The sequence below is a fragment of the Somniosus microcephalus genome, chromosome 10, assembly GCF_052327205.1.
Source record: "Somniosus microcephalus isolate GS21.2 chromosome 10, FLI_Smic_1.0, whole genome shotgun sequence".
Lineage (NCBI taxonomy): Eukaryota > Metazoa > Chordata > Chondrichthyes > Squaliformes > Somniosidae > Somniosus > Somniosus microcephalus.
The window spans coordinates 66826870-66854541 of record NC_140996.1 but is presented as its reverse complement, the minus strand read 5'-3'; the positions used below and the strand labels follow the sequence as shown (position 1 = coordinate 66854541).

The 27672-nt window shown below is 46.3% G+C and overlaps 1 protein-coding gene across 1 annotated transcript in view; it reads right to left on the bottom strand.

The window, feature by feature from the left end:
* LOC147111533 (UDP-glucose:glycoprotein glucosyltransferase 1-like) overlaps positions 1-27672 on the bottom strand; it is a 680288-nt gene that overhangs the window by 178709 nt on the left and 473907 nt on the right. The window contains exons 21-22 of the mRNA XM_085999896.1: positions 25623-25781; positions 21073-21158 (exon numbers count right to left, since the gene is read on the bottom strand). Of these exons, the coding sequence (XP_085856022.1) occupies positions 21073-21158; positions 25623-25781 (245 nt within the window). The remainder of the gene's footprint in view (positions 1-21072; positions 21159-25622; positions 25782-27672) is intronic.

Genomic DNA, 27672 nt, shown 5'->3' with positions numbered 1-27672 from the left:
ATCTTACACCTAAGAGTTGAAAAAAGTAAAAGTTTTTTTTCACTCATTTATAATTTTAAAATACTTTAAAAAATGTAAGTTTATTTTTAGCCCCGTAAAAAACTTTAATTATTTTTTCAAAAAATTAAATTTTTGTTTAAAATATTTAATTTAATGTAATTTTAACTCATTTAAAAACGCGATGGTTTAAAAAAAAATTATTTAATGTTTTAGTGTCTTTTTGGGGTGATCTCCATTCATACTTTTGGCAGATAGATTTCCTTCTCCTATTGGCTGGCCTGGCCCACGTGATCCCAGGGACGCTTGCAAACTGCATGCACCCCTGGGATACGTGGGCCCTGCACATTTCGACTGGGATCCAGGATCGGAAGTGTCCGGATCTTGGGAGCCCTCAGGTAAGAGCGTAGATTTCTTTCCAATAGGAGGCATCCGCATGCAGGAAGCCTCCTATCGGAAATTACGGGCCTATTATTATTTAGAAAGCAGAGATTCTCCTCTAATATATCCAAGTTTGCTGATGATACAAAGCTGGGTGGGAATGTAGGTTGTGAGGAGGATGCAAGGAGGCTTCAAGGGGATATAGACAAGCTAAGTGAGTGGGCAAGAACATGGCAAATGGAATATAATGTGGAGAAATGTGAAGTTATCCACTTTGGTAGGAAAAATAGAAAAGCAGAGTATTTTTTAAATGGTGAGAGATTGGGAAATGTTAGTGTTCAAAGGAACCTAGGTATTCTTGAACACAAATCACTGAAAGTTAACATGCAGGCACAGCAAGCAATTAGGAAAGCAAATGGTACGTTGGCCTTTATTACAAGAGGATTTGAGCATAAGAGTAAAGACGTCTTACTGCAATTATATAGGGCCCTGGTGTGACCTCACCTGGAGTATTGTGTAGTTTTATTCTCCTTACCTAAGGAAGGATATACTTGCCATAGAGGGAGTGCAATGAAGGTTCACCAGACTGGTTCCCGGGATGGGGGGATTGTCCTATGAGGAGAGATTGAGTATACTAGGTCTATATTCTCTAGAATTTAGAAGAATGAGAGGTGATCTCATTGAAACATATAAAATCCTTACAGGGCTTGACAGGGTAGATGCAGGGAGGATGTTTCCCCTGGCTGGGGAGTCTAGAACCAGGGGTCACAGTTTTCAGAATAAGGGGTCAGCCATTTAGGACTGAGATGAGGAGAAATTTCTTTACTCAGAGGCTGGTGAATCTTTGGAATTCTCTACCCCAGAGGGTTGTGGAGGCTCAGTCGTTGGGTATATTCAAGGCAGGGATCGATAGATTTTTGAATATTAAGGGAATCAAGGAATATGGAGATAGTGCAGGTGTAAGAATTCGCAAAAATTTACAGTTCTGAAGATCAATTTTTTTGATTAAAGAATCCCTGGGCGTTGTGCTTTTAAATTTCCAGGGATAAAAATGGCTGTCACCACATGGCCGAAGACAAAGGACAATGCTTTGTTTACAAAGCAATTGAATGCTATTAGCATTTGTTTGTATATCGAGTGGATACATCTAAACTGCAGAAGATACTTTTGTACCTTGAATGGGAAACGTTTAAGAATTGAATGGGTTTTAAAATCACCCAGCACTGGACAATAGGGCTGTTGCATTCTCTTTTGTTTCAGCCCAGGGAGCTCCAGAAGACACATTAACCCAGTCTAACCACTTTCAGTTAGCCAATCACAGCTTTCTCTTGTGTATTGGACCCTTTGGGCGGGGAATTTTGCACACAGCCCTTGCAGGGCAGAACGGTAGGACCTGACCAGGTATAAAGATAGCTGCTGAGAAGCTATCTCTCTCTCTTACTTTGCTGGACCACAGGTGAGCAGGGTGTTCTGACTCCTCAACAAGGCAACCTAGCAGGAGTTTGGGGTGGTGATTTGAGGGTAATTACTAAGATTGTTTAAATAACATTGTAGTCATTTTATCCCTCGTTTTCGCCGTCTGCAACCCCCCTGTTATATAGTTTTAATGTAATTACTGTGTTCGTGTGGTATAGTTTATTCTTTGGATTGTAGTTTATTTAGGTAATAAAACTTGATTTTTCTCTCATCCAAACCACTTGTTCCATTTTAATATCATTAATTATAAGTTCCTCCACTCAGAACTGAAGGAGGGGTAGCGATTCGAAACCGCTGTTTTAAAATTGGTTTTATTGGAATTGGTCTGAGTGCAGGCAAAGGCTGCAAGACCAGGAAAATTACTTTAAACTAGTTTAAAGAAGCCCCCAACCCTTACACAGGAAAGTGGAGATGAGGTAGAAGTTCAGCCATGATCTTACTGAATGGCAGAGCAGGCTCGAAGGGCCAAATGGCCTACTCCTGCTCCCATTTCTTATGTTCTTAGGTATGTACATTTTCGGTAATGACACAGCATGTTACGGTAGAGAAAATTATTTTTGTCAAAAATTACCGAACAGAAAAGGATGGCAGTAGAATTTTCAAACTTTTATACATTCTTTCACTGATGTACAAACTACAAAACACAGTCTTCTCCATGTACTAGTGGATATCCCTGTGGCATTGTTCATGGATAAGCCAGATGTTGTTCTCTCTCTTAACTATCTATAACCTTCATGTTAATCTTTATCTTTCTCCTCTATTTCTCTCTTTCTCACTTCTGCTTCTCTCTCCATTTCTCTTCTCCTCTTTCCTTTTCTGCTCTTTCTCTGTCCTCTTCTGCTTTTTTGATGCTCGTTCTCTTTATTTCAGTCTTGTGTATAGGAGACAATAAATAGCTTGGCATGTCATGGAAGGGAGCAAACGAGCACTGCACAATGGCCCTGAAATTAGGATCGGGAGCTTGCCGCGCGTGCAAGCCCCCGATGTTCACTTACCTGGCGCGCTGACATTTTAATTCTGGCCTGCACTGCATTTCCTCTCACTGGCCCGCTTGAGGTCCTGCGTGCGTGCGTGACCCAGCGGCGTACTTAGTGCGATGCGCCGGCTGGGATCACGTGAGCACAGGGCAACCAATGGGAGGTTACAAAAGTTCATTCATGAGTTTGACAGTAAGAGCTGTCAAACTCATGAAAACTCCTGGCCCCAAAACACCACTTAAACATGAAAAAAAATTAAAAAAAACATTGCACTACTTAAATGAACCACAAAGAACTCTGAAAAACTATTTAAAACAATAATTTTAAAATTTAAAAAAAATTTTTTTATAAAAAATCGAGGCTAAAACTAAACTTACCTTACTGTAAATTGTTTAAAAATAACAAACCTGTAGAAATAAAATTTCTCAATTGTATAATAGACCACTTACCTGTAAAACTAAGTACTTACGTGTGGTTTTTCAATGCGTAAATACACAGGCCTTTACACACGCGCAACTCTCTAAAAATAGAGGAAATCCAAGTTGCACGCGCTGCCCGATACCGCGCACGCGTTCAGCCTCTTAACCCCTTGGGTCAGAGGACAGGAAATGCCGGTTTTCAGCGCATGCGCTGTGCATGCTGAAAACCGGCAATTCCTCCAGGCACACGCGTGAGTACCCCGTCCGTACTCACGCGTTGTGCCCGGAATTACTGGGCCATTGTGTTTTCTGGATGTGACTCAGTTGGGGAAGAAAGGTGCGAAATTCTGCAGGTAGCATGTTCTGGTGATGGATATCACAGAATCATTTTATGATACAGCTCAGAAGGAGGCCATTTGACCTGTCGTGCTCATGCCAGCTCTTTGTTGGAGCTATCCAACTAGTTCCACTCCCCAGCTCTTTCTCCATAGTCCTGCAAATTTTTCCCTTCAAGTATTTATCCAATTCCCTTTTGAAAGTTACTATTGAATCTGCTTCCATCACCCTTTCAGGCAGTGCATTCTAGATCACCACAACTCACTGAGTAAAAAAATGATTCTTCATGTTGCCTCTGGTTACTGACCCTTCTGCCACTGGAAACAGGTTATCCTTATTTACTCTATCAAAACCCTTCATGATTTTGAACACCTCTATCAAATCTCCTCTTAAACTTCTCAGCGCTAGGGAGAACAACCCCAGCTTTTCCAATCCCTCCACATAACTAAGTCTCTCATCCCTGGGTACCATTCTAGTAAATCTCTTCTGTAACCTCTCCAAAGCCTTGACATCCTTCCTGAAGTACGGTGCCAGAATTGAACACAATACTCCAGCTAAGGCCTAACTAGTGTTTTATAAAGGTTTAGCATAACTTCCTTGCTTTTGTACTCAGCAGCCTAGAAATTGGCCCGAAAACGGGCAGCGTCACGGCCCAGCGCTATTTTGCTGCGCTGGGTCAAACTGGTCTAGGTAACACGCAAGATGCGTGCTCAGTCCTCATTAACATGATTATAGTGCTGAGCTCAGTGCTAAAACCGCTGCTCATTGGCTTACCGCTCAACAGGTTGGCCAATATCGGGTGTAGTCTAATTCCAAGTTGTGTTTGGTCTAGGCTTTATCCACTACCTAAAGGGGAGGTGCATTGATGCAACAACACTTGATTATCATTTCATTTGGAGTGCCACTTGGAAGCACAACCAACTAGGAAGAGATAGCTGAGCAACAGCAGAGGGAGAGAGCAAGACTCTTCTCAGATGCGGTTCTGGAGTCACTGGTGGTGGCCGTGGAGAGAAGGAGGGCTGTCCTCTTCCCGCCAGCCGGCAGGAAGCCATCAGCCCATACATCCAGAAGGTTGTGGCGGGAGATATCCGATTATGTGACGGCCACCAGTGTGGTCCCCAGGTCCTCCATCCAATGCCGCAAGAAGTTTACTGACCTTACAGGCAGGTCAAGGTGAGTGAAGGCTTCATCAAATGCCATATCCCACCGCCTGCACCACAGGCCTCACACACTGCTCAAAGCACCAGCACTCACCTACCAACAATCTCCACCTATCACCACTCAGGCCTCACAATCATAGCTACACTTCACTCTCACAACCTTACCACTGCTGCAATACTCACACCCATATCTCACACCTTGTACACACTGACAGCTATTCAACAATGGCAGGCACATCACCCAAACACATTGCACCACACTCACTCACACACTTCCCTTTCTCTTGCAGGCTAAGGTTGCGCACAACTGATGGGAGCAGCGGCAGACAGGCGGGGGGCAAGCAGCGATACAGGCCTTGAGCCAACTGGAGGAGAGAGTGCTTGACATCATTGGAGGGGAAGTCACCAAGGCTGTGGCAATGGGTGAAGTTAAAGCCCTTGGGAACAGCGGTATGCTCATTCCTAATCCTTCTTCTCACATCCCACTTCCCCCTCATCTCATAATCTCTTCTCACTTACAAGCAGCTGATGCTTTTTGCATGCATATCTTGCTCTCCCCCGCCCATCCCCTCACCACAACCCGACCCGTGTGGCTTTCTGCTTCAAGATAACCAAGAACAAGCAGCAGAAGAGCCTGTCCCTGAGGCAATGGAGGAGAGCGAGGGGGCAGAAGACACAACATCACTGCCTCTGTCACTCGCAGACACCAGCTCAGAAACTGGCACTGTACGTAATTTCGACAGTAATGTTGCTGCGGGATCTGCACAGGGTGAGGCACCGGGCATGAGTGGGCTGCAGCAAGGCCGGAGGAATAGGGTAGCTCGGGGGCCAGCTTCCTGGAGGGCGTGTTCGCATGTGTGTTCTGCTGCACATGACTCAGATGAGGACCTCGATGGGGTGGCCTTCAGCAGATGGGTGATGGGCATGCACACCGAATTTCTAGGTGCAATGGCAAGCCTGCCAGAGAACCTCTTATCAGTGTCAAGGAGCATGGAGGAGTCCAGCTCCAACATTGGATGGGGCTTTGAGCAGAGCTTGGAGCCCATGATTTCCAGGATGGAAATGATGGAAAACTCCAGGAGAGACCTTGTTGACCCAGACATGATGCTGCGTGTGAGGGGCGATATCGCGGCTGCCACTGCAGCACAGGCGGAAGCGACCCAACATCTCAGTGCTGCAGTGGAAGCGCAGGCTGCTGTCCTGCAGGCTCAGCTTGCTGCCACCCAAGCTCAGACTGCTGCCATCGTGGCTGGGCTTACCAGTATCGAACGGGGCTTGCAGGGTGTCATAGCAGGTCAGCAATCTGTCCTCTAACAGATTTCTAGGAATGCAGAGGTGACGCCCCGGGGGAGTGGCAGTGGGTCTGTGGAGCAGGACCCTGCTGTCCTCTCTCAGGATGACAGCATTCCTGTTCCCACCACTGGCACTCCACCATTTCCCTTGCTGCTGACTGTCAGCCAGGATAGCCTTTGTCTCCGAGCAGCCACCTTTGAGTTTGACGTGGAAAATTGTTGACCCACTGGACTGACGCAGGATGAAGGCATCATGACTGCTGCCAGAAGAGCGGGCATTGACCATCAGGAAGTGCTGGGCGTGGTCGCACAAGAACTGAACATTAAGTGAATGGTAGCCTCTGCAGTTATGAAAGATCTCAGGTTATTATACGGTGCCCGCATAGCCATGTAGGTGCAGTCAATAGCACCCTGCACCATGGGGAAGCCTGCTATCCTGGCAAAGCAGCATGCGTGCTCCTCCTGCTTCTCTCTGCTCAGAGTTGCAGAAAGTTCCACAGACCCAGAACTGAAAAAACATGTCAGCTGCAAGTTTTTGCTGATGATCCCTTTAAATAACTCTATTAGAGCCTCCTTCCTGCTTGTCGATGCTTGCTCAGCTGGTCGCAATTAGGACAGGCCAGTAAGCGGAGTGGCGAACTCAAAAATTGCAGATCAGGCGTCAACTGAGCATTGTACACTCACTGATGTCACGATTTGCATAATCTACATAATGATAGCCAGCGCGAACATCAGCTGCGCTGCCGCCCAGCCGAAAATGGTGGCCGCCGTGGGACCCACCAACAGTGGGCAGAATTGTGGCGGCCGCCATTTTTTTTCCTGAATCAGACGGTAACGGCCGGCGCTAACCCCTGAATTTCTAGTTCACCAGCCTGTCTATGTCCTCCTGAAGTCTGTTACTATCCTCCCCAACATTTACTTCATTTCTGAGTTTCGTGTCATCTGCAAACTTTGAAATTATGCCCTGTATACCCAAGTCCAGGTCGTCAAAAAGAGAAGTGGTCCTAATACCCAACCACTGGGGAACATCACTGTATACTTCACTCCAATCTGAAGAACAAACGCTCACCGCTACTCTCTGCTTTCTGTCCCTTAGCCAATTTCACGTCCACACTGCCACAGTCCCTTTAATCCCATGGGCTTCAATTTTGCTAACAAATCTATTACATGGTACTTTGTCAAACGTACATGGATGCAGAACGCTGGCAGGTGGAGGGATCCAGCTAGGGTTGCAGTCCAGTGGGTGTCATTAGGGCCAGAGGTGATGGCTAGTGTAAGGGTGCAGGCGTATTTTGCAGTGGTGGTGCAGGGCTCTTATCGGAGAATAATCCAGCCAGGGGTGCAGACTTGGAACATTGACAGAGGGCTGGAGGGAGGTGGGGGGGGGGGCGGCGGGCAGTGATGGTGTGAGACAAGCATCACGGATAAAAACCACTGTGAAGGAGTTGACATAAGAAGATCCAGCCAGGGCTACACGTTGGCAATGGGGAGTGGAAGGTGATCGTGATGGGAGATAAAACAACATGAAGGGATGGTGCTGTGAAGCATGTCTTGGAGATACCAAGGTGGAGCTGGGGGGATTAAATTTAAGTATAATGGTATGTACATGGGAACTTTAAACCATACTAACTTAAACCTAATACCCTGGCATGACACCTGGTGTGATGTGATCTTCTTGTAAGTAAAGAATAATACACACAATACATACATTTTAATATATTAAAGATACGTATGAAATTTGTATTAAAAAACTTTGACTAGCACTATAAGAGTTAGTTGAGAAGTATGAAGTACTGAATCTGTCTGGTTAGGTTGTGCAGTCTATTAATTCCACTTATTGAGCGTTCTCCTTAGCATTCTTGCCTAATTCTGTGGCATTTTGTTTCTAGCGTTTATGTGGGTATGTCTATTACTCTTTCAGCACTGATAAATAACTCAATTACACAGCAAGTTCTCTGTTCCTCCTGCTTTAAAATTGAATAGTTACCTAATACATTTCAGTGTTCCACATCAAGGTTTCTGATTTTTCTATTCATTTTAGTCTGTGGTATCTCAGTGGAAAAAAGCAATATTTGATCTACAGATTTAATGAAGCCATTGGCAGCGATGAAGCATTCCAGCTGGTTCGGACATTGTCTTTCTTTGGATTTTACATCTCCACTGAAGCATGTACCAGCATCATTCTCAAGCAACGTGAAATGTATACTACTTATTTCATATAGTGCAGCAATACTTCCTTGCAAGTATGCAATTGCACTCTGTAAACACAGAGGCCTAGAAATTCGGTGCCAGGGCGCCGGAAGTACCGCCCCGGAAGGAGTCGCGAGCGCCCGCCAGAAATTCAGTTTGAGCGCCCCAAACGGAAGCGCGGCGCTACTCGAGGCGCCCCGCATCTGTCTTGGGGCGCTGCAACTGAAGTTCGCAGCTCAACGTGCCGCAGCACCACACGCTGCGGCACGGCGCGCTGCGGTACTGCAGGCCTTCCTCCCCTTCTTAAAGGGGAGGGGCCTGCTGCAGCGCGATCTAAGATCGCGAGTGCCGGCAAAAGAGCCCGGCACCAAGGAGAAGTGCCGGGCTCTTGGGAGACAGCCGGCACAATGCGGGGGGGGGGGGGGGGGGCGGCTCAGGAGGCCGGGGACGGCTGCGCGAAGAGGTGCTGGCAGGTGGCCAGCAAAAAAAATGGCCGCCCCGCACCTCAGCGCCTCTACCACCGCAGGTAGGCCCCCCTGAACCGGTCGCAAATTGCGACCGGCGTTACAGCAGGGGGCGCTACCAAATCTCGTGATCGGGGCGGTAGCGGGGCACTGCGCACACCGATGATGTCATCGGTGGCGGCACAGCACTAACGGCTAGCGCCGCCATTAGCGCCCCGCTAAATTTCGCGGGAGGCGTGGCCAGTGGCACTAAACCCACTAAGTGCCCTCTTTGGGCGCTAACTGGTGGCGCAGCCCACCGAATTTCTAGGCCAGAATACCTTTTTCCCAAAGTAGAAAACAAGATAAATAGAGCCTTGCTCCAGTAACATTGCATTACCATTGTTTTAAAGTCACAGAATGAGAGTTAAGTTCTGAAGTATTGTTTTCTATAGGTACCAGTAAGAGAATCTGTCACTTGGTGTGATACTAATTCTTTTGGGGTTTAAACTATTCTGTACAATAATGCTCTATGGGGGAAAATTCAGAGATCAGGCTGCTGGGTTGCTAGTCACAGCCCTTGGGTAAGTCCTTAATGGGGACAGAGAGTGGGGGGTGATCAAGAAGGGGGTGACCAGGCTGGAATGTAGCAGTGGCTGGGATGGGGGCAGTGGGGGGGAGGGGGATTGCGGCAGCAATTGGCGGGTGGAGGGGGGGTTGAGGTTGTGTTCTGGGCTTGAGATTGCGATCCAAGGGGGAAGGCCAGCAGAGGTCCACAAGGTTTGAATGTGGACGTGAGAGGAGCACTCCTGCTTCTCTCAGCTTCACATTCAGGTAAGCATATTTTAAAAACTTAAAGCTCAAAACTTCTTGGTTGCATCCTTTAAGGGTCGCCTGTTTGGCCACATGTAGGCCTGAACACAGCTGGCCTTGGGGTAATGCAATATTGCAGAGGGAGCATCAATCAGGCCTTATTTGAATATTCAAAGTGCCTAACACCTTGTTTGAGGCGTATCCTTTTTTAAAAACCTGTACCAATACGGTGTGTGGCACAGGTCTGGCTCATAATGTGCGCTTCCTGCCCGCCATATTGAAGGTTTAGGCGTGCGTTTAGTGCCTGAAGAAAAGGAGCGGCACCATCAAATTCCTATACCAGTCTCTCTTGACCCCTCCATTGCCTCTGTGTCATCAGACTTACATGTCCGATGAACTTCAATTTCCTCTAGTTAAACACTGGGAAGACTGAAGCCATTTCCTTCAATCCTCTTCAATCCCACAAACTTCTTACCCTGGCCACCGTTTCCATCCCCCTCCATGGCCACTGTTTCAGGCTGCAGTAGACTTTTCCCAACTTTAGTGTCCTATTTGACTCCAGCTGAGCTTCCAACCTCATATTGTCTCCATCACAAACATTCCGTAATATTACCCGCCTCCACCCCTACTTCAGCCCATCTACTGCTGAAGCCCTCATCATGCCTTTGTCACTGCCTGACTCAACTTCTCCAATGCTCTGCTTGCTGGCCCCCACATCCTCCACCCTCCAGAAACTTCAGTTCTGCTGCCCGTAGCCTATCCCACACCAAGTCCCACTCACCATCACCCCTGTCCTAGCTGGCCTACATTGGCTCCTGGTTCTCCAATGTTTCAAAGTTAGTATCTTCCTGTTTGAATAACTTCATGGCCTTGCCCCTCCCTGTCTGTAAACTCCTCCAACCCTACAATGCTCCCCAACTCTCCGTTCCTCTGAGACTGGCCTCTTATGCATACCTCCCTATCTTTGTCCCACCATTGGCTGTGCTTTTGGCTACCTAGGCCCCAGGATCTGGAATTCCTTCTCTAAACCCCTTTGCCTCTCCACTTCCCTCTCCTCCTTTAAGACACGCATTCACCAAACTTTTGATCACCCCATCTAATGTCTCCTTCTTTGGCTCAGAGCCCATTTTTTTGATTATGTCTCTGAGAAGCGCACTTGGGACATATTTTCTATTCTGAAGACACTATATAAATCTGTTATTATTATTGGCAAAGAAGTTCCCACATGGCAAGTTCCCAATCTCAGAGTTAGGTAGGAGTAGATGCTAAATGGAAGACATGGGGGTCGATTTTATCTCAGGTGCGGGGAATTGGCGGGTTCCCCGAATTTAGTGATTCCAACACGATTGTAAATGGGTCTGTGAGACTGTTGCAAATTTAACACAATTGGCCAATTGATTTCCAGCGTGTGGGAAGCCTTGGCAATTGAGTATTTCCAGTCAGAAAGTCGCAGAATATGACGTCATCATTGCTGCTGCTTTCAAGGTACACAGCAAGCCTTGCTTCCTCTGCAGGCTTCCAACCGTCAACATTAAGATGGCACAGGAGCCTGCAGGAGGAACGGCCAGCGGGAGGGCCAGATCTGCAGCCAAATTTGATGAGGCTTCACTACAGGCATTACTGGATGGTGCTAGGGCCCACAGGGAGGTCTTCTTTCCTTCTTCAGTGAGGAAGAGGCCTCCCAGCCAGACCAAGGCTATGTGGTTAGAGGTGGCAGGTCAAGTCAACTCCCTGGGGCTTACACGAAGAACGTGGTTGCAGTGCAGGAAAAGATTCCATGACCTTCTTCGCACTGGAAAAGTAAGTACTGTATGATGTTTCCATAACCCTCAATCTGATCCCCATTGCCTTTCCTCACCAGCACTCAGCTTTAGCAATCGCTTCCTGCACATCCCACTAGACACTCACATCCTATGCACCCTTACCCATTTCCTCTCTCTCTATGCTCACATTCACAGAACTATTCCACCATGCAGCCCTCACACTCCCTCTCACTCTGATGCTTTGAACACAACTGACAACACACAGGGAGGGCCCTTGGTATTGCAACCTCACACCATCTTTGTCTCCTTCTAAGTATCTATGCTATGCAATCTCTGCACTCACTCCTTCATTCTCACTCAACCTCCACTTGTCTCCCTCACTGCAGGAAAAGAGGGCTCACAACAGGAGAGAGTGAGCCAGGACAGGAGGAGGGCCACCCTCATTAGCCCAGCTCACCCCCTGGGAGGATGGCATCCTGGAGATTGCCGGGGCTGACCGAGATGTGGACGTTGGGGAAGGACAGGCAGGAGCATCCCCACTAGCTGGTGACAGAATAGTTTTCCATCTCTCTCACTGGCATTGCATGAGTCGCTGATAATGATTCTGAAGCTACATCATATGGACTTATGATCATCTGCAAAATGCAATGTGCATGTAACCTTGGCATCACATCTCTAACTCTTTCCTTGACTCCACCACAGGACCATCGAGAGCCCCCATCCCCACGGTGCAGGAGGAAGAGCCTGAGCAGCCGGACTCCTCAGAGGAATCTGCAACCTCTGAGGGTGCAGCATCATCAGAAATAAGTGCACCCAGCACCAGCGCAGACACTCACACCTCGGTGGGACCTTCGGGACATAGAGTAGAGTTATCACCTGGTGTATTACAGCTCACAAGTGAGCATCAGCAGATTGTGGAGACAGGGACAGCAGTTGGAGAGTCCTCGTCGGAGAGCACAGGACTCTGCCAGCTTGGCTCAGCTGCATGTCGACCCTCTGCCTCTGGGTCCATCCGTAAGATCAGAGGTGATGGAACTCCAGGCACAGATGCAGGAGTCTCTGGCAGGTTTTGTCTCTAGGGCTGCTGCGAGTGTGGAGCGAATGGAGGAGTCCATTGCGAACATGAGCAGAGCCTTTGTGGAGTCAGTGGCGCATGAACGCATCAACACGGAAAGGATGGCTACCTACGCGGAAATGATTGCTGCCTCCGTGGTAAGGCTGGCTACGGTAGAGGAGAGGAGGGCTATGGCCATGGAGGAGGTTATGGAAAACATGGTGAGTGTTCAGAATAGAATGACATCTCTTGAGGAGCGATGGGCATCTATTGAACAGAGAAACCAGACCTTCATGGAAGTCCTTCTGAGTAGAACTGCCATTGCAGATACGGGTCCCCATGGTCCCCTGATGTGCAGCAAGCTACTCTCAAGCCACTTGCAGGCACTGAGGGGGACCTGACCCATGAGAGGGAGGTTGGTGGCAGACCTCAAGGAAGTGGGGGCTCCTTTCCAAGCGCTCACACTTCCATGCCACTGCAGAGCCCTCGGTCAGAGCCCCGCCGGAGTACACACTCAACGGAGATAGAGGTCTCAACCCCTGCACAGCCACAGGAGCAGCAGACTGCTGGCGAGCCCTCACAGGCTCGCCATCCCAGAAGACGCCCGCCAAATGTGTTGAGACAGGAGCAGCAGGAAAGTGAGCAAGGGGCCTCCACATCTGCTGAAGCCACAGGGGAACCACTACGTAGGAGCACGCGTAAGAGGAAAATAAAGCACTAACGGTCACAAGGGTAGTCACTTGGGTGAAATGCTGTGTATTTTGTGGAAATGCCATCAGTTGTGTGTTTTTCATAAAAATTCTGATGGAAACTTCTGCAGTTGTGGCATGTGTCATTTCGCGAATGGGGCTGGAAGTCCTCTAATGCCAAGAGGGGAAGGAAAAAAAGGCATCCCATGCTTCTGGTAGGTGCCTCAGTTGAGGAAGCGCTGAGTGAGGGTGGCGAGAGGGGTCTCGCAGGAGGTCACACTGGAGAAGTGTGTGAGGCTCCAACCTTCCACAGGTGTGGTTATGCCTTCTAAATGTTCCCCCAGACCTGAGACAACAAAGTCCTGCCACCTGCAAATGATGACTGATCAAATATCCTCTTTAATGTTGGACCTGCAGCTGATAGTCAACAAGCCAATAGTGTTCACGCCAGGTTTCACAGGTGTCATCCCCACCAGGCGCGTTTTACATGGGAAAAGGGTTAAACAGGCAAGAGCCTGTTAAAATCGGATTATAAAGGCCAATCAGTGCTTTTTAAGGGCCCTAAAGACCAGTCCTGCCTGTTGCAGGCGGGACTGATTCGGGTCAATCAGACACACCTAGGTTAAAATGGCGTGGAGGCGGGAACCAGGCGGGGGGGGGGGGGTGGGTCGCGACGCCCAGGTTTTGCGATTTTAACCTCCCGCACGCCTAAAAGCCCGCCTCACAGTCCAATGAAAATTGAGCCCATGGTCTTCCCCATAGGAATATCAAGACAGTGAATCTGTGAGGCATCTGCCTAGCAGAATGATCAAGAGCAGCACTGAGAGGCGACAGAACAATTATCTGCCATCCTCTTGGCCAGGAAATGATGTACTGTGCTCTTGTACTTGATGTCCTTATTTATAAAACCTAGGAACTTGCATATTTTACTTTAGAAAAGGGAGACAAAATTAAATATTTTTGTTTATAAAAAATGAAAGGACACTGAACTCTGTAGATTGCAGGTTGTTGGCTGTCATTGTCTATGTAGTATATTGTTTTTATCTCCATGTGTGAAATATGATTCCTTTGCAAATTGTAAAAATCTCACATGACCTAAAAATAAGGGCACACTGGAAATCCATGTTATCTTAATAAATTTGAGCATTAAATTGATGGATGATTATTCCAGGGTACTTTAAAAGTATCACAACACATACAGAATAAGTCAGCAGTGTTGGGTTATAATATATTATTCTGCCTGATCCTTCTCAACACCATTTTCGAGTTTCACCAACTAAGCAACTTTTGCTTGGAATTATAAAGTAGTAACCTTCAGATTTCCTATTTGTCTTGTTTATTGTATCTTATGGAGAAACCGACTAAAACATATTTTACTTCACTTAGTAACTTTAAACTGTACATTTACTTCCATTACAATTGTGATTATTTTATTTCCACTGCTAAACAGTAGAAATAGTACAATTTATTTAAGAATGACACATATCAAGCTTAAACTAAAGGGGGAGAAATTCGGTTGGTTAGCCCCTCCCGTTAGCGCCCCAGACCCGAAATCCGGTTCCGCTCCCTGCAGCATCGCCGGGCGATAACACCGACAGCTGCAGGAGGCATTGTTCGGGAGGCCGGGCGCTTCAGGAGCGCTAATTAAAGGTAAGGCTGCCGGTCTTCAGTAGAAATATGTTTCCTTCCTTTAGGGTGCATTTTGAAAATTTTTAAATGGTATGATTGATCAGCCCTGCACTCTGTTAGAATGCTTGGGGCTGATCGTCGAGGATCCCAGCTGCCGTCGGCGACGATGGAGATCGTTCACATGCAGAGCCTGCAGCAATGGCCCTTCCCTTTAATGGAGGGAAGGAGCCTCGGGTCTCGGTAGCGCTGCAGTGGTCATTGTGCAGCGCTGCACCTCTACCGCCCTTCCTGCTTGGTATAGCGCTCCAGAAGGGAAGTGGTAGCGCTTGATTTCCTTCCTGGTGTACTAACACTGAATTTACTGAAAGCTGAGAATGATTAGCGCCTGCCGCTAATTTTTCCAGCTTTCAAAATTTAGCGCCCCAAATGGGGCGATACTGAATTCCTTGCCCAAAGTATTTTACTAGTCATACATTTTGTGGACCTCAATATTTACTTGTCCTCAAGAGAATTTGCTTACCTGAATTAATGTGTCAGACTCAAGGGAGAGTCATAGAAACACGGGGCACACAAAAACACCCTACACCTTTGTGTGAAGAAGTGCTTCCTGACATCGCCCCTGAACGGCCTGGCTCTAATCGTAAGGTTGTGTCCCCTCATTTGGACTCTTCCACCACCAACCCCCACCTCCGCCTCACCACCCCCCCCCCCCCGCCCCACATCAGAGGAAATAGTTTGATACTGAAGAATGAAGCTGTAGACTGCAGGAAGATGTCAATAAATTGGTCAGGTGGGCAGAACAGTGGCAAATGGAATTCAATCTGGAGAAGTGTGAGGTAATGCATTTGGGGAGGGCTAACAAGGAAAGGGAATACACATTAAATGGTAGGACACTGAGTAGTGTAGAGGAATAAAGGGACCTTGGAGTGCATGTCCACAGATCCCTGAAGGTAGCAGGCCAGGTAGATAAGGTGGTTAAGAAGGCATACGGAATGCTTGCCTTTATTAGCTGTGGCATAGAATACAAGAGCAGGGGGGTTATGTTTCAAGTGTATAAAGCACTAGTTAGGCCTCAGCTAGAGTACTGCATGCAGTTCTGGTCATCACATTACAGAAAAGATGTGATTGCACTAGAGAGGGTACAGAGGAGATTTACAAGGATGTTGCCGGGAGTAGAGAATCTTAGCTATGAGGAAAGACTGGATAGGCTGGGTTTGTTTTCCTTGGAACAGAGGAGGCTGAGGGGAGACCTTATTGAGGTGTATAAAATGATGAGGGGCATAGATGAAGTGGATAGAAAGGACCTATTTCCCTTAGCAAAGGGGTTAAAAACCAGGAGGCACAGATTTAAAGTAATTGGGGGAAGGTTTAGAGGGGATTTGAGGGGAAATTTCTTCATCCAGAGGGTTGTGGGGGTCTGGAACTCACTGCCTGAAAGGGTGGTAGAGGCAGGAACCCTAACCACATTTAAAAAGTACTTGGATGTGCACTTGGGATACTCTAACCTGCAGGGCTACGGACCAAGAGCTGGGAAGTGGGATTAGGCCGGATAGCTTTGTTGGCCGGTGCGGACACGATGGGCTGAAATGGCCTCCTTCCGTGCAGTAAATTTCTATGATTCTATGATTCTAACTACACTGAGATACAGAAGGGTTTTACAGGAAAACTCACTTTTATCAAGTTTTACTCTATAATTTGGAATAATTTAAATAGAAAATTGAATAATAACTGCCAAAAAAGGAAGGGAATTAAAAATCTGTTCCCTTCAGTTATACAGGAAAAGGTGTGAACCTAAGCTTCAAAAGCATAAACCCCCACATTTACTATTCACTGCATTTCATGCATTAATTTTAATTGACTGTAATGTAACAAAATTGTAAAATATAAATTTTAAACTGTCAATTTTTCACGTTCAGTAATTCAACATTAATTGATTTCCCATCTTTTTATCCTCTCCATTCTCCACTCCCCCTCTGCTGAAAGAGTTGATTTTGGCTGGGTATGGTTCCATGGGGCTCCAGTACACTCATCCAATTGGCTATATTTCAGCTATGAGCAGTGAGGGTCAGCCAGGTAACTGGGTGAGAAGAAATGAATCACTGCTGAGCCTGATCCTGTTCTCACCCAATGCCTACGTACATGCACTTTCTAGCAGGAGTCAGTGGATAGGAAACAAGAGCCAAAACTCTGGCAGATTCTTTCTCCTTAACCTAAGGCGCTGATGCTTTAGCTAACTTTGTGTATATCAGGATTCAAACCTGGTACCTTATGGCCTGTATGACTTAGTACCAACTGAACAGTGCCTTTACTCACTAATCCTTCAAGGAAACAATAGCATAGTCTCATTTTAGGCTTCAGATGATGGTTACAAATCACTTGAATTTCAGCCTCATAGTTTATGATGTCACAGGCAGTCTTTATGAAATGACTCACTATTTTCCATCCCCGGATAGTTACTATCCCTCCAAAAGTATACAGTATAGTATATATCCTGTTACCTTACTGGCACATAAAGAAAAATAAATACATTTGTAGCACAGGTCCTGAAGGTAATTATGTTTATTATACTCCAATTTAAAGAATTCCTCCCAGCATCTTCATCCTTAATTAATTCAATTGAGATATTTTGTTTGTAAAAAAAAGTATTGTTGTTTAATAGTATTGTTGTTATATGGAAAATATAATGGAAATTATATTTTCTAGCGTCCTGCTAAGAAACACATAGGCCTAGAAATTCAGTTGCTTGCGCCAGCCGGTAGCGCCTTAGGAGGAGGAGATGTTGGGCGATAGGCGGCTAGCGGCCGGGCGCAGCACGATCTGCGCCTCTCCCCAACTTCACTAGAGATTTTGCGTCGGCGCAAAGTCTTTGCGCGCGCTCAGCTGCGCGCGCAGATCCTGACGTCATTTCATGGTGCAACGCCCTTTGTGCGCCCCAAACCAGAACTTCAGTGGCGCTGCCCTTCTTTGCGCCTGGTGCCCCCAGCGACTGGTAGAGGGGAACGGTTCCCAGTCGCTGCGGGGGGCGCTATTTAAAGGGGACTCCTCCTGCATTATAAGTGACAGCCATTTTGTGCCAATCCTTCTGTGTGAGAGACAAAGGCAGAGAGCTTTCTGCTTTGACTCAGCGCTCGCACAGGTACTTCTGGCTTCAGGCCAGAGCTTTGCACTTGGATTTCACTTTCAGTGCCATAGCCTTGAGTCGCCACATATACTGTAATGGGGGCTACAATGGGTGGAAACGTTGGCTTTCTGCATTGCATTCAAAGGGATCAGAGACGCCGTGAGAGAGTGCCAGTCATGGCCAGACGGAGAAGGGCCAACAGGTATCGGCACAGGAGGCCTTACCTACCTAGGGTATACCGCCAGCAGTTCTCATATCTGAACATGTCTGAGGAGCAGTGTGTTCGGAGGCTGCGATTCAGAAGGGAGGTGGTCACTGAGATCTGCCACCTGCTTCGCAGAGATCTGCAGCCACAGCTGAGGAGCAGGACGTCTCTGTCGGTGGCAGTGAAGGTGACGGTGGCTCTCAACTTCTATGCCACCGGCTCCTTCCAATCCGCTACTGGGGACATTGCCAACATCTCCCAGTTCGCGGTACATTGCTGCATCCGACAGGTGAACAATGCCCTTTTCAGAAGGAGACGTCAGTCCATCTCCTTCCCCATGACCCTGGACAAGCAGCAAGAGCGTACAATGGGATGGAAGAATAGCGGGCTTCCCCATGGTCCAGGGCGTAGAACTGATGAACCAGCATTGGTCAGGCCTTGCTTCAGGGCTGCAGTGCGCAGGGCATGGCAGCCAGACAAGTCCACCCTCCCCCTTTAAGAGCTGACCGGCGCCAGAGTGTCTGCCGTCAATCAGCAACTCGCCGCACCTGCGCTGCACCCGCCCTCGGGGGTATCGCCCCGGACCGCCGGCTTAGCGCCTAATGATAGTCGTGCATCGCCTGTTTTAGCGCAGCAGCAACCTCTTGGGGGCGATGCGACTGAATATCGGCGTAGGTGGCGCGAACTTGCGCCGGGCGCAAACTTTAGCGGCCGCCCGACTGTAGCGCCCCGAACATGGCTATACTGAATTTCTAGGCCATAGTTCCTATATCTCAACTTCCATTACCTTTTCATCCAAGTCATGGGGGGAAAAATTCGGTTGGTTAGCGTCTCTGGGGCGCTAGGAACTTAGCGGCCAGGTGCGGCGATTTTAGCGTCGCTCGAGAAATTGACCAGTCATTTTGTGGCGGCGCTAAACACTACCGCCACAAGCCCCTGCGCCCACAGATCGTGACGTCAGTCAAGCGTGCAATGCCCCAGTAGACCCCCCGGACCGGATAGTGAATCGCGCCCCCTGCCTTAGCGCCTGCCGCTAGGAACGACAGGTAGAGGGGAACGTTTTCAAGTTAGGAAAGGGCTGGGGGCGCGTTATTTAAAGGCGGGCGCTTCCTGCCTTTTCCTGTCAGCAAAATTTTTGGTTTTAACGCTGTCCTAAGGAGTTTTGGCCCTCAGCACCACTTTTGAGGTTCCTAAGTGCCGAGCTCTTTCCCTGGGCCTATCCATTAATGCTTCCAACACAATTGCTTTTGAGGTCTCTCCAGGCTGAGATTCAAGGCTGCAATGAGCAGGGTGTTGCTGGCCAGCAAGATGGCCCTCCCCTTTAAGAACTGGACGGCGCCAGTGTGTCTGGCTTCCATGGTAACTGGCATCGCCTGAGCTTCGGTAGCGTTTGGAGGTAGCGCCTCGCTCCCTGATGTTTGCGCCTTAAGAGAGATGTGTAGCACCTGATTTAGCGCTCAAATCACCTCCAGGGGTGATCAAGGCGAATTTTGCAGTCGGAGGAGATAATTAGCGCTCGGCGCTAAACTTTGCGCCCGGCCGATATTAGCACCCCAAAATAGGCGATACCGAATTTTTCCCCTATGGTGCAGCTGCTACATTCACAGCAACTACTGCGTAATGCTAAAATATATTTTTTTCAAAATGCTATGCAGTATAAAAAGGCATTTGATTAATATAATTTCCATTATATGTGAATGCGACAATACTTTTTTTTAAACAAAATATCTCAAATGAATTAAAGAACTTCTTAGCAAAATTGAAGCCCATGGGATTAAAGGGGCAGTGGCTACGTGGATATGAAATTGGCAAAGGGACAGAAAGGAAAGAGTGGTGATGAATGGTTGTATTTCAGACTGGAGGGAAGTATACAGTGGTATCCCCCAGGGGTCGGTATTATGACCACTGCTCTTTTTGATATATATGTTAATGATCTGGACTTGGATATACAGGGCATAATTTCAAAGTTTGCAGATAATATGAAACTTAGGAGTGTAGCAAATAGTGAGGAGGATAGTAACAGACTTCAGGAGGACAAGACTGACTGGTGAAATGGGCAGACACATGGCAGATGAAATTTAATGCAGAGAAGTGTGAAGCGATTCATTTTTGTAGGAAGATTGAGGAGAGGCAATATAAACAAAATGGCATAATTTTAAAGAGGGTGAAGGAACAGAGGGACCATTGAATCTTTGAAGGTGACAGAGCAAGTTGAGAAGGCTGTTAAAAAAAACATACGGGATCCTTGCCTTTATAAGTAAGGAAATTATGCTAAACCTTTACAAAACACTGGTTAGACCCCAGCTGAAATATAATGGCCAATTCTGGGCACCACACTTTAGGAAGGATGTTAAGGCCTTGGAGATGGTGCAAATGAGATTTACTAGAATGGTATCATGGGTGAGGGACTTCAGTTATGTGGAGAGACTAGACAAACTGGGATTGTTCTCCTTAGAGCAAAGATGGTTAAGGGGAGATTTGATAGAGGTGTTCAAAATCATTATGGGTTTTGATAGAGTAAATAAGGATAAACTGCTTCCAGTGACAGAATTGCAAGTAACCAGAGGAAACCATTTTAAGGTAATTGGCAAAAGAACCAGAGGTGACTTGAGGAAACATTTTTTCATACAGCAAGTTGTTATGATCTGGAATGCACTGCCTGAAAGAGAAGCAGATTCAATAGTAACTTTCAAAAGGGAATTGGATAAATACTTGAAGGAGAAAAAGGGCAGGAGAGTGGGACTAATTGGATAGGTCTTTCAAAGAGCTGGCACAGGCAAGATGGGCTGAATGGCCTCCTTCTGTGTTGTATCATTTTATGATTCTATGAAGAAAAACGTTTCCAACAAGGAATTCAAAGGAGGACTTCAATCTTGAGAATCTGCTGATAATCAAACTCCACAAGCTTTACTATCACAATTTCGGGCATCTTCAGAACCATTCCACAAAATACATTATCCTATTATATTCACCAACATAAAGATGTACAAAACAATGCAACATCAAATTATTTTACTGTTCAATTGACACTTTTAACATAACATCATTTGTGTGAAAGTGCAAGTAAAACTTCCAACAACTCGAAGTAAATCAGGTATTGTGTTCCTTTTACAGTAGTACTACTTACGTAAATATCTGGTAGATATCTTCAGATCTTCCTTTACGCAATCGAAGCAACCACGCTCCTGGATTTGCTTTCAACTGAAAGTAACCCTTTAAAAATGAAAATTGAGGTTAAGAAAATCTTACAACTCATCAGGAAAATGGAATTTGTCTTTTATAGTGAACCCATAATCAGTGTTCATGTGGTTTTCTTCAATACATTGGAATGTACGGTAAGGGCTGTCTCACACATACCAGTTTGGTTCACACAGAAAGCATTAAAAAAATTACAAGAAATATACATATTATATAATAAGTCGATATTTACCAGTGTATCAGGGGACACTTCATTTTATAACAGGGGTGTTATACCTGGCAGAAGTATCATCAGGATTTATGATAAGTCAAATGTAATCATAAATTTTTAAGATGCCTTGGAAATGAATTCCACAACTCTGTCTATTTTTACATGAAAACCATAATTATTTAAGTATATGTTCTTTTACCTATATATTTGCTTTTTTAAGTATCTTAATTTTTGAACCCAGAAGGTTGTGGACAACATACAGCAGATTGGAGGTGGTATGATATTTTTGCTCAGTGGCAGCACATTGCGGAAGCACTGGCGATGGATGTTTAGTATATGCCAGAACTGTAAAGGTAAGGTTCCTGAGGCGTGCGCGTACTGGGACATCATGTCAGTCTTGTGCTCCAGAACTAGCCGCACCTCTAGCCAAGCTGTTCCAGTACAGCTACAACACTGGCATCTATCCGACAATGTGGAAAACTGCCCAGGTAAGTCCTGTCCACAAAAAGCAGGACAAATCCAATCCGGCCAATTACCGCCCCATCAGTCTACTCTCAATCATCAGCAAAGTGGTGAAAGGTGTCATCAACAGTGCTATCAAGCGGCACTTACTCCCTGCAGCCAGTTCCTGCAGCAAGGACACATTCAACTTAAATAATACCAACATTAAAGGGTCAAATGGCCAGGCTGCAAAAGCAGTTTTGTGAAATTGACCAATCATAACAAACTGACCAAACTTCGTATCCCAGCATAACATGAGGAACCAACGAGACTTTTAAAAGGAATTTGCAATACACGCTCTGGATTAAACAGCATAAGAACCACAGACACGCTTCTTTTACTTCATGAATATGCTAACCAAGGAAGTGGCTGGAAGAATCAAACCACACAACGGCATGTGTTTGTGTAATAACAACAGAAAATGCTGGAAATACTCAGCAGGCCAGGCAACATCCGTGGAGAGAGAAATAGAGTCAATGTTTCGGGTCGAAACCCTTCTACAGAACTGAGAGAAAAGGCAGGAAATGAAACAAAAGGCAGTTTGGGGGCTGGGAAATGGGGGAGGGGATGAAAGAAGAGACATTAAGAGATATTCAAGGTGAGACGAGATAGTCATAGGACAGGTAAGGAAACAGACAATGGCTCTAGATGAAGTGTAAAATGCGCTGGCAGAGTGAAAGACAGCTGCCATGTGGGAGAGAGAAAAAAAAGGAAAAGTCACAAACCAAAAGTGTGGATAAAAAATATAAAAGTATAATAGGGGCCGAGATTATGATCTGAAGTTGTTGAACTCGATATTGAGTCCGGAAGGCTGTAAAGTGCCTAATCAGAAGATGAGGTGCTGTTCCTCGAGTTTACGGTGAGCTTCCGTGGAACAATGCAAGAGGCCGCAGACGGTGAGGTCTGAGTGGGAATGGAATGGCGAATTGAAATGACAGGCGACCGGAAGCTCGGGGTCACCCTTACGGACTGAATGGAGGTGTTCCGCAAAGCGGTCACCTAATCTGCGTTTGGTCTCCCCAATGTAGAGGAGACCACATTGTGAGCAGCGAATACAGTATACTAGATTGCAAGAAGTACAAGTAAATGTGTATCGTATATGTGTTTGTGTAAATTCAACTGACTATCCTGTCCAGCGAAACTCCTTGGTCCAGCTGTTAACCAGACTTACAATTGGTTCCACCGAGTCCCTCATCTTTTGGAAATCTTAATGCCAGGATTGTCGTTGGATTGAAACCCATTCACTAACCTTTCAAACTGATGATAAGCAAGGAAGTGTCTAACCAAGACATTTTTTTGTGTGATAATGGTCGAACATCAAACAGGATGAAGACATTTCTTTTTGTATTGTATGGTTTGAAATCGAACAGAATGGCAGAAAGATGAGATTAAGATGGTACAATCAAAAGGGGAAGGGTTTGCATCAGTCTATTGTAACAGGTTTTGATCTTTTGTATTATAAAAGGTTGTGTTTAGAAACAGAAGGGTGCAACTTGCAAGGAAACTGCGGACGGATTTGATCACCCGTACAGATGGAAACATATTCCTCCACATGTTCGCCGGGGTGAGTGGTGTTTGAAATTAAAGAGTTAAAGGGAACAGTATATGTTAGTATTGTTTGGAGTTATAAGGGAACAGTGCATTGACGTTTGTACGTTATTTGTAGTACAATAAATAGTTAAAAGCACTGAGTTTGTGAGCCTTGACCATTTCACTCCACCCGGAAGGGGTTCAAGTGAGATTCTGGCATTATAAGACAGGAGGTGCGGGTTCACCTGCCTGCAGATTAAATGGTGCCCGAACAGGGACTTGGTATGGGAAAAATGGAAGATGGGTAGAGCAGTATTTGGATAAGAAATTACCTTTGAAAGAGGGATGGGTACGAGTCATCGCGGCTGCATCTGTTCCTCTAATAGAAGCTGAGGAATGGGAGAAAACTCCCTTGGCCAAGAGAAATCCAAAATGGGTATGCCGTGTGCGGTTGTTATTATATAGGTGAAAAACGCAGCAGATCGTGCAGGAAAATCAGCAATATGAAGAAAGTTTGCAGGAAAAGGATGAAAGGCTGCAGGAAAAAGATGCAGTAATAGCGAGATTGATGAAAGAATTGTCGGAGCCTAGACAGGAGAGAGAAGAAGAAAGGAAAAAGATGGAGACAAGGTGCAGCTACCTAGAAGTACAGGTAGTTGATTTGCAAAACCAGTGCAGACAATTGCGGGAAGAAGTGGATAGTGAATGGGAAGAAAATAGTCGAGTGTCTCAGGAGTGTAGTGACTTAAAGGCAACATTCTGGGTAATGCGAGAGCAGCAAAAGGAACTCGAAATGGGTGCTGATCATTCAGCATGTGAGGAAGAGATTGAACGGCTCCAGCACAAGCTACAGAGACATAGAGGTATAGTCTTCAGGGGCCGTGGAGGAAGGGAATGCATTAGACATGTGGTGGACAAAGGCAGAAAAGCAAATTGTGGAGGGTGATGAGAAAGGTGGTGGTAGGTCAGAAATAGGGATGTTCGCTGATGACTGCACAGTGTTCAGCGCCATTCACAACTCCTCAGATAATGAAGCAGTCTATGCCCGCATGCAACAAGACCTGGACGACATTCAGGCTTGGGCTGATAAGTGGCAGGTGACTTTCGCGCCACACAAATGCCAGGCAATGACTATCTCTAACAAGCAAGAGTCTAACCACTGCCCCTTGACATTCAACGGCATTACCATCGCCGAATCCCCCACCATCAACATCCTGGGGAGCCACCATTGACCAGAAATCTAACTGGAGCAGCCACACAAATACTTTGGCAACAAGAGCAGGTCAGAGGCTAGGTATTCTGTGGCGAGTGTCTCACCTCCTGACTCCCCAAAGCCTTTCCACCATCTACAAGGCACAAGTAAGGAGTGTGATGGAATACTCTCCACTTGCCTGGATGATTGCAGCTCCAACAACAATCAAGAAGCTCAACACCATCCAGGACAAAGCAGCATGCTTGATTGGCACCCCATCCACCACCTTAAACATTCACTCCCTCCACCACCAGTGCACCGTGGCTGCAGTGTGTACCATCTACAAGATGCACTGCAGCAACTCGCCAAGGCTTCTTCGGCAGCACCTCCCAAACCCGCAACCTCTACCACCTCGAAGGACAAGGGCAGCAGGCGCATGGGAACACCACCACCTCCAAGTTCCCCTCCAAGTCACACACCATCTGAATTGGAAGTATATCGCCATTCCTTCACCGTCGCAGGGTCAAAATCCTGGAACTCCTTCCCTAACAGCACTGTGGGAGTACCTTCACCACACACACTGCAGCGGTTCAAGAAGGCGGCTCACCACCACCTTCTCAAGGGCAACTAGGGATGGGCAATAAATGCTGGCCTTGCTAGCGACGCCCACATCCCAGGAATGAATAAAAAAAAGTATGACAGTATAGGGGATGGGGCAAGGACTGGATCTGGGAGCATTTGGGGAAGGAGACAGTGGATCTGAGGACACTGGGCAGGGGCTTCCAAAGTCAGGGAGCACTCAGAAGGACATCATGCGGTCTGACAGAACTAATGAATTGGATACCAGAGTCTGGGAGCACATGTGAAAAGGAATTCCTGGGCCCAGGAGCTTTTTAGAGGGGGGCGTGGACAGGAGCTGCAACATTGAGGGAAGTTGAAATCTGGCAGCAGTACTGGAGACTGCGATCTGGCATCATTGGCGGGGGGGGGGCGGGCGTGGGGGAAGAAATTACTGGGGGGAAAAATTGATAACTCTCCAACTTACCAGATTAGCCATCACAATAGTGTCCATCATAACAGGGTTATGCTTCATGCCCAGGGTGAACTGTAATCCTCTGGGAGGTTGGCCAGTAGTGACATCAAAGCAGTGCCCTTCAAGTAGTATGTACTCCAGTTCGTATTCTGCTGACACAATTCCTTCAACCTATCAGAATAGTCAGAACCAGTAAAATTAAATATAGAATTTACTATTGTAAGTTTCAATTATATTCACCTCCACAAGGAGGCATACTACCGTAAAGTTGCATTCACCAAGTGGGGCACCAGTTCTGGTATCATCATAAATACATTATTTGTGATATTTTGAAATATTGAGATTGCTAAACTTCTAACACAAAGCCTTATTATAATGCTTCCAATTGTTGATACTCTTCGGAGGACAAAAGGATTGTGAGGTTTTGAGATGCATGTATAATTCCTCTATTCATGAAAAAAATATTTATTTTATTTATGTTCCTTTCTAAGGTCTGAAAGGAGTGACGAGTAAATTATCTCTGTTTAACTGTTCATACATTAACTTTGCTGTGCATCATATCTCTCAAAGGCAAACTTCAAAATCAGGGACTCTTTATTGTACTGTATATAGCATCATGGAAATTTAAATAATCTAACATTTTCATTCACATTATTATTTATGTGTTTCAAATATGTTTAATGCATCATTAAGCTTTCCATAAAGAGTTCAAGCTCAGAAAGCAAAAACAGATAACAAAATAATTTTAAAACAAACACTTGCTGATTATTTTCCTAGTCATTTTACAAAAGGGGATAGTGCAGCAACAAAACTCCCAATCCATCCCCAATCTGCTGGCCTCTCTGTTGAAACATTCTCGGTTGCAGGGGATGGGAGCCAATGTAGGTCAGTGAGCACAGGGGTGATGGGTGAATGGGACTTGGTGTGAGTTAGGTCACAGGCAACAGAGTTTTGGATGACACCAGGTTTATGTAGGGTAGAAAGTGGGAGGCCAGCCAGGAGTGCATTGGAATAGTCAAGTCTAGAGGTAACAAAGGCACAGACGAGGGTTTCAGCAGCAGATGAGCTGAGGTAGGGCGCAGTCGGGCAATGTTCCGGAACTGGCAATGGGTGGTCTTAGTGATGGCACGGATATGCAGTCAGAAGCTCATCTCGGGGTCAAATATGACACCAAAGTTGCGAACAGTCTGGTTTAGCCTCAGACAGATGCCAGGGAGAGGGATGGAGTTTGTGGCAGGGACTGAAGACAATGGCTTTGGTCTTCCAAATATTTAGTTGGAGGAAATTTCTGCTCATCCAATACTGGATGCTGAACAAGTAGTCTGACAATTTAGAGACAGTGAAGAGGTTGGGAGAAGTGGTGGTGAGGTAGAGCTGAGTGTCTTTAGCGTACATGTGGAAGCTGACTGGCCCAGAAATTCGGGTCTCCATGGGTGAGTACGCACGGGGTGTGTATGCACTGCGCATGCGCGGGAAACCGGCACTTCCGCTCCTCTGAACGAAGGGGTTCAGAGGTCGAACGCGTGCGCAGGAGGGGCTGCGCGTTCGCATCGAACTTCGTTTTTTTTTTACAGGTTTTCCCGGGAAAGTAAGCCTGCAGAATTTAGAAATGTAAAAAGCAGGCGTAAGGCCTGCTTTTTACAAGGTAAGTGGTGAATTAATTAAAATTAAAACATTTTTTCCACAGGTTTATTATTTTTAAATACTTTAAAGCAAGGTAAGTTTATTTTTAGCCCCGTTAGAAAATAACATTATTTTTTTCAAAAATTTAAATTATTATTTAAAATAGTTATTTCGTGTAATTTAAAGTTTATTTTAAAAATGTGATGTTTTTTTAAAATGTATTTGAAGATTTAATGCTATTTTGGGGCCGTAGTATTTATAAGTCTTGACAGCTCTTCCTGTCAGGCTTATGAATGGAGCATTCCTGCTCCGATTGGCTCCCCATGGCCCAGGGGACGCTTCGAACTAACTGCGCCCCTGGGATACGCAAGCACTGCGCGCCGGCAGCTGGACCAGGCCCCGGATTGGAATTCCACGGGGGCCCACAGCTCAACGGCCG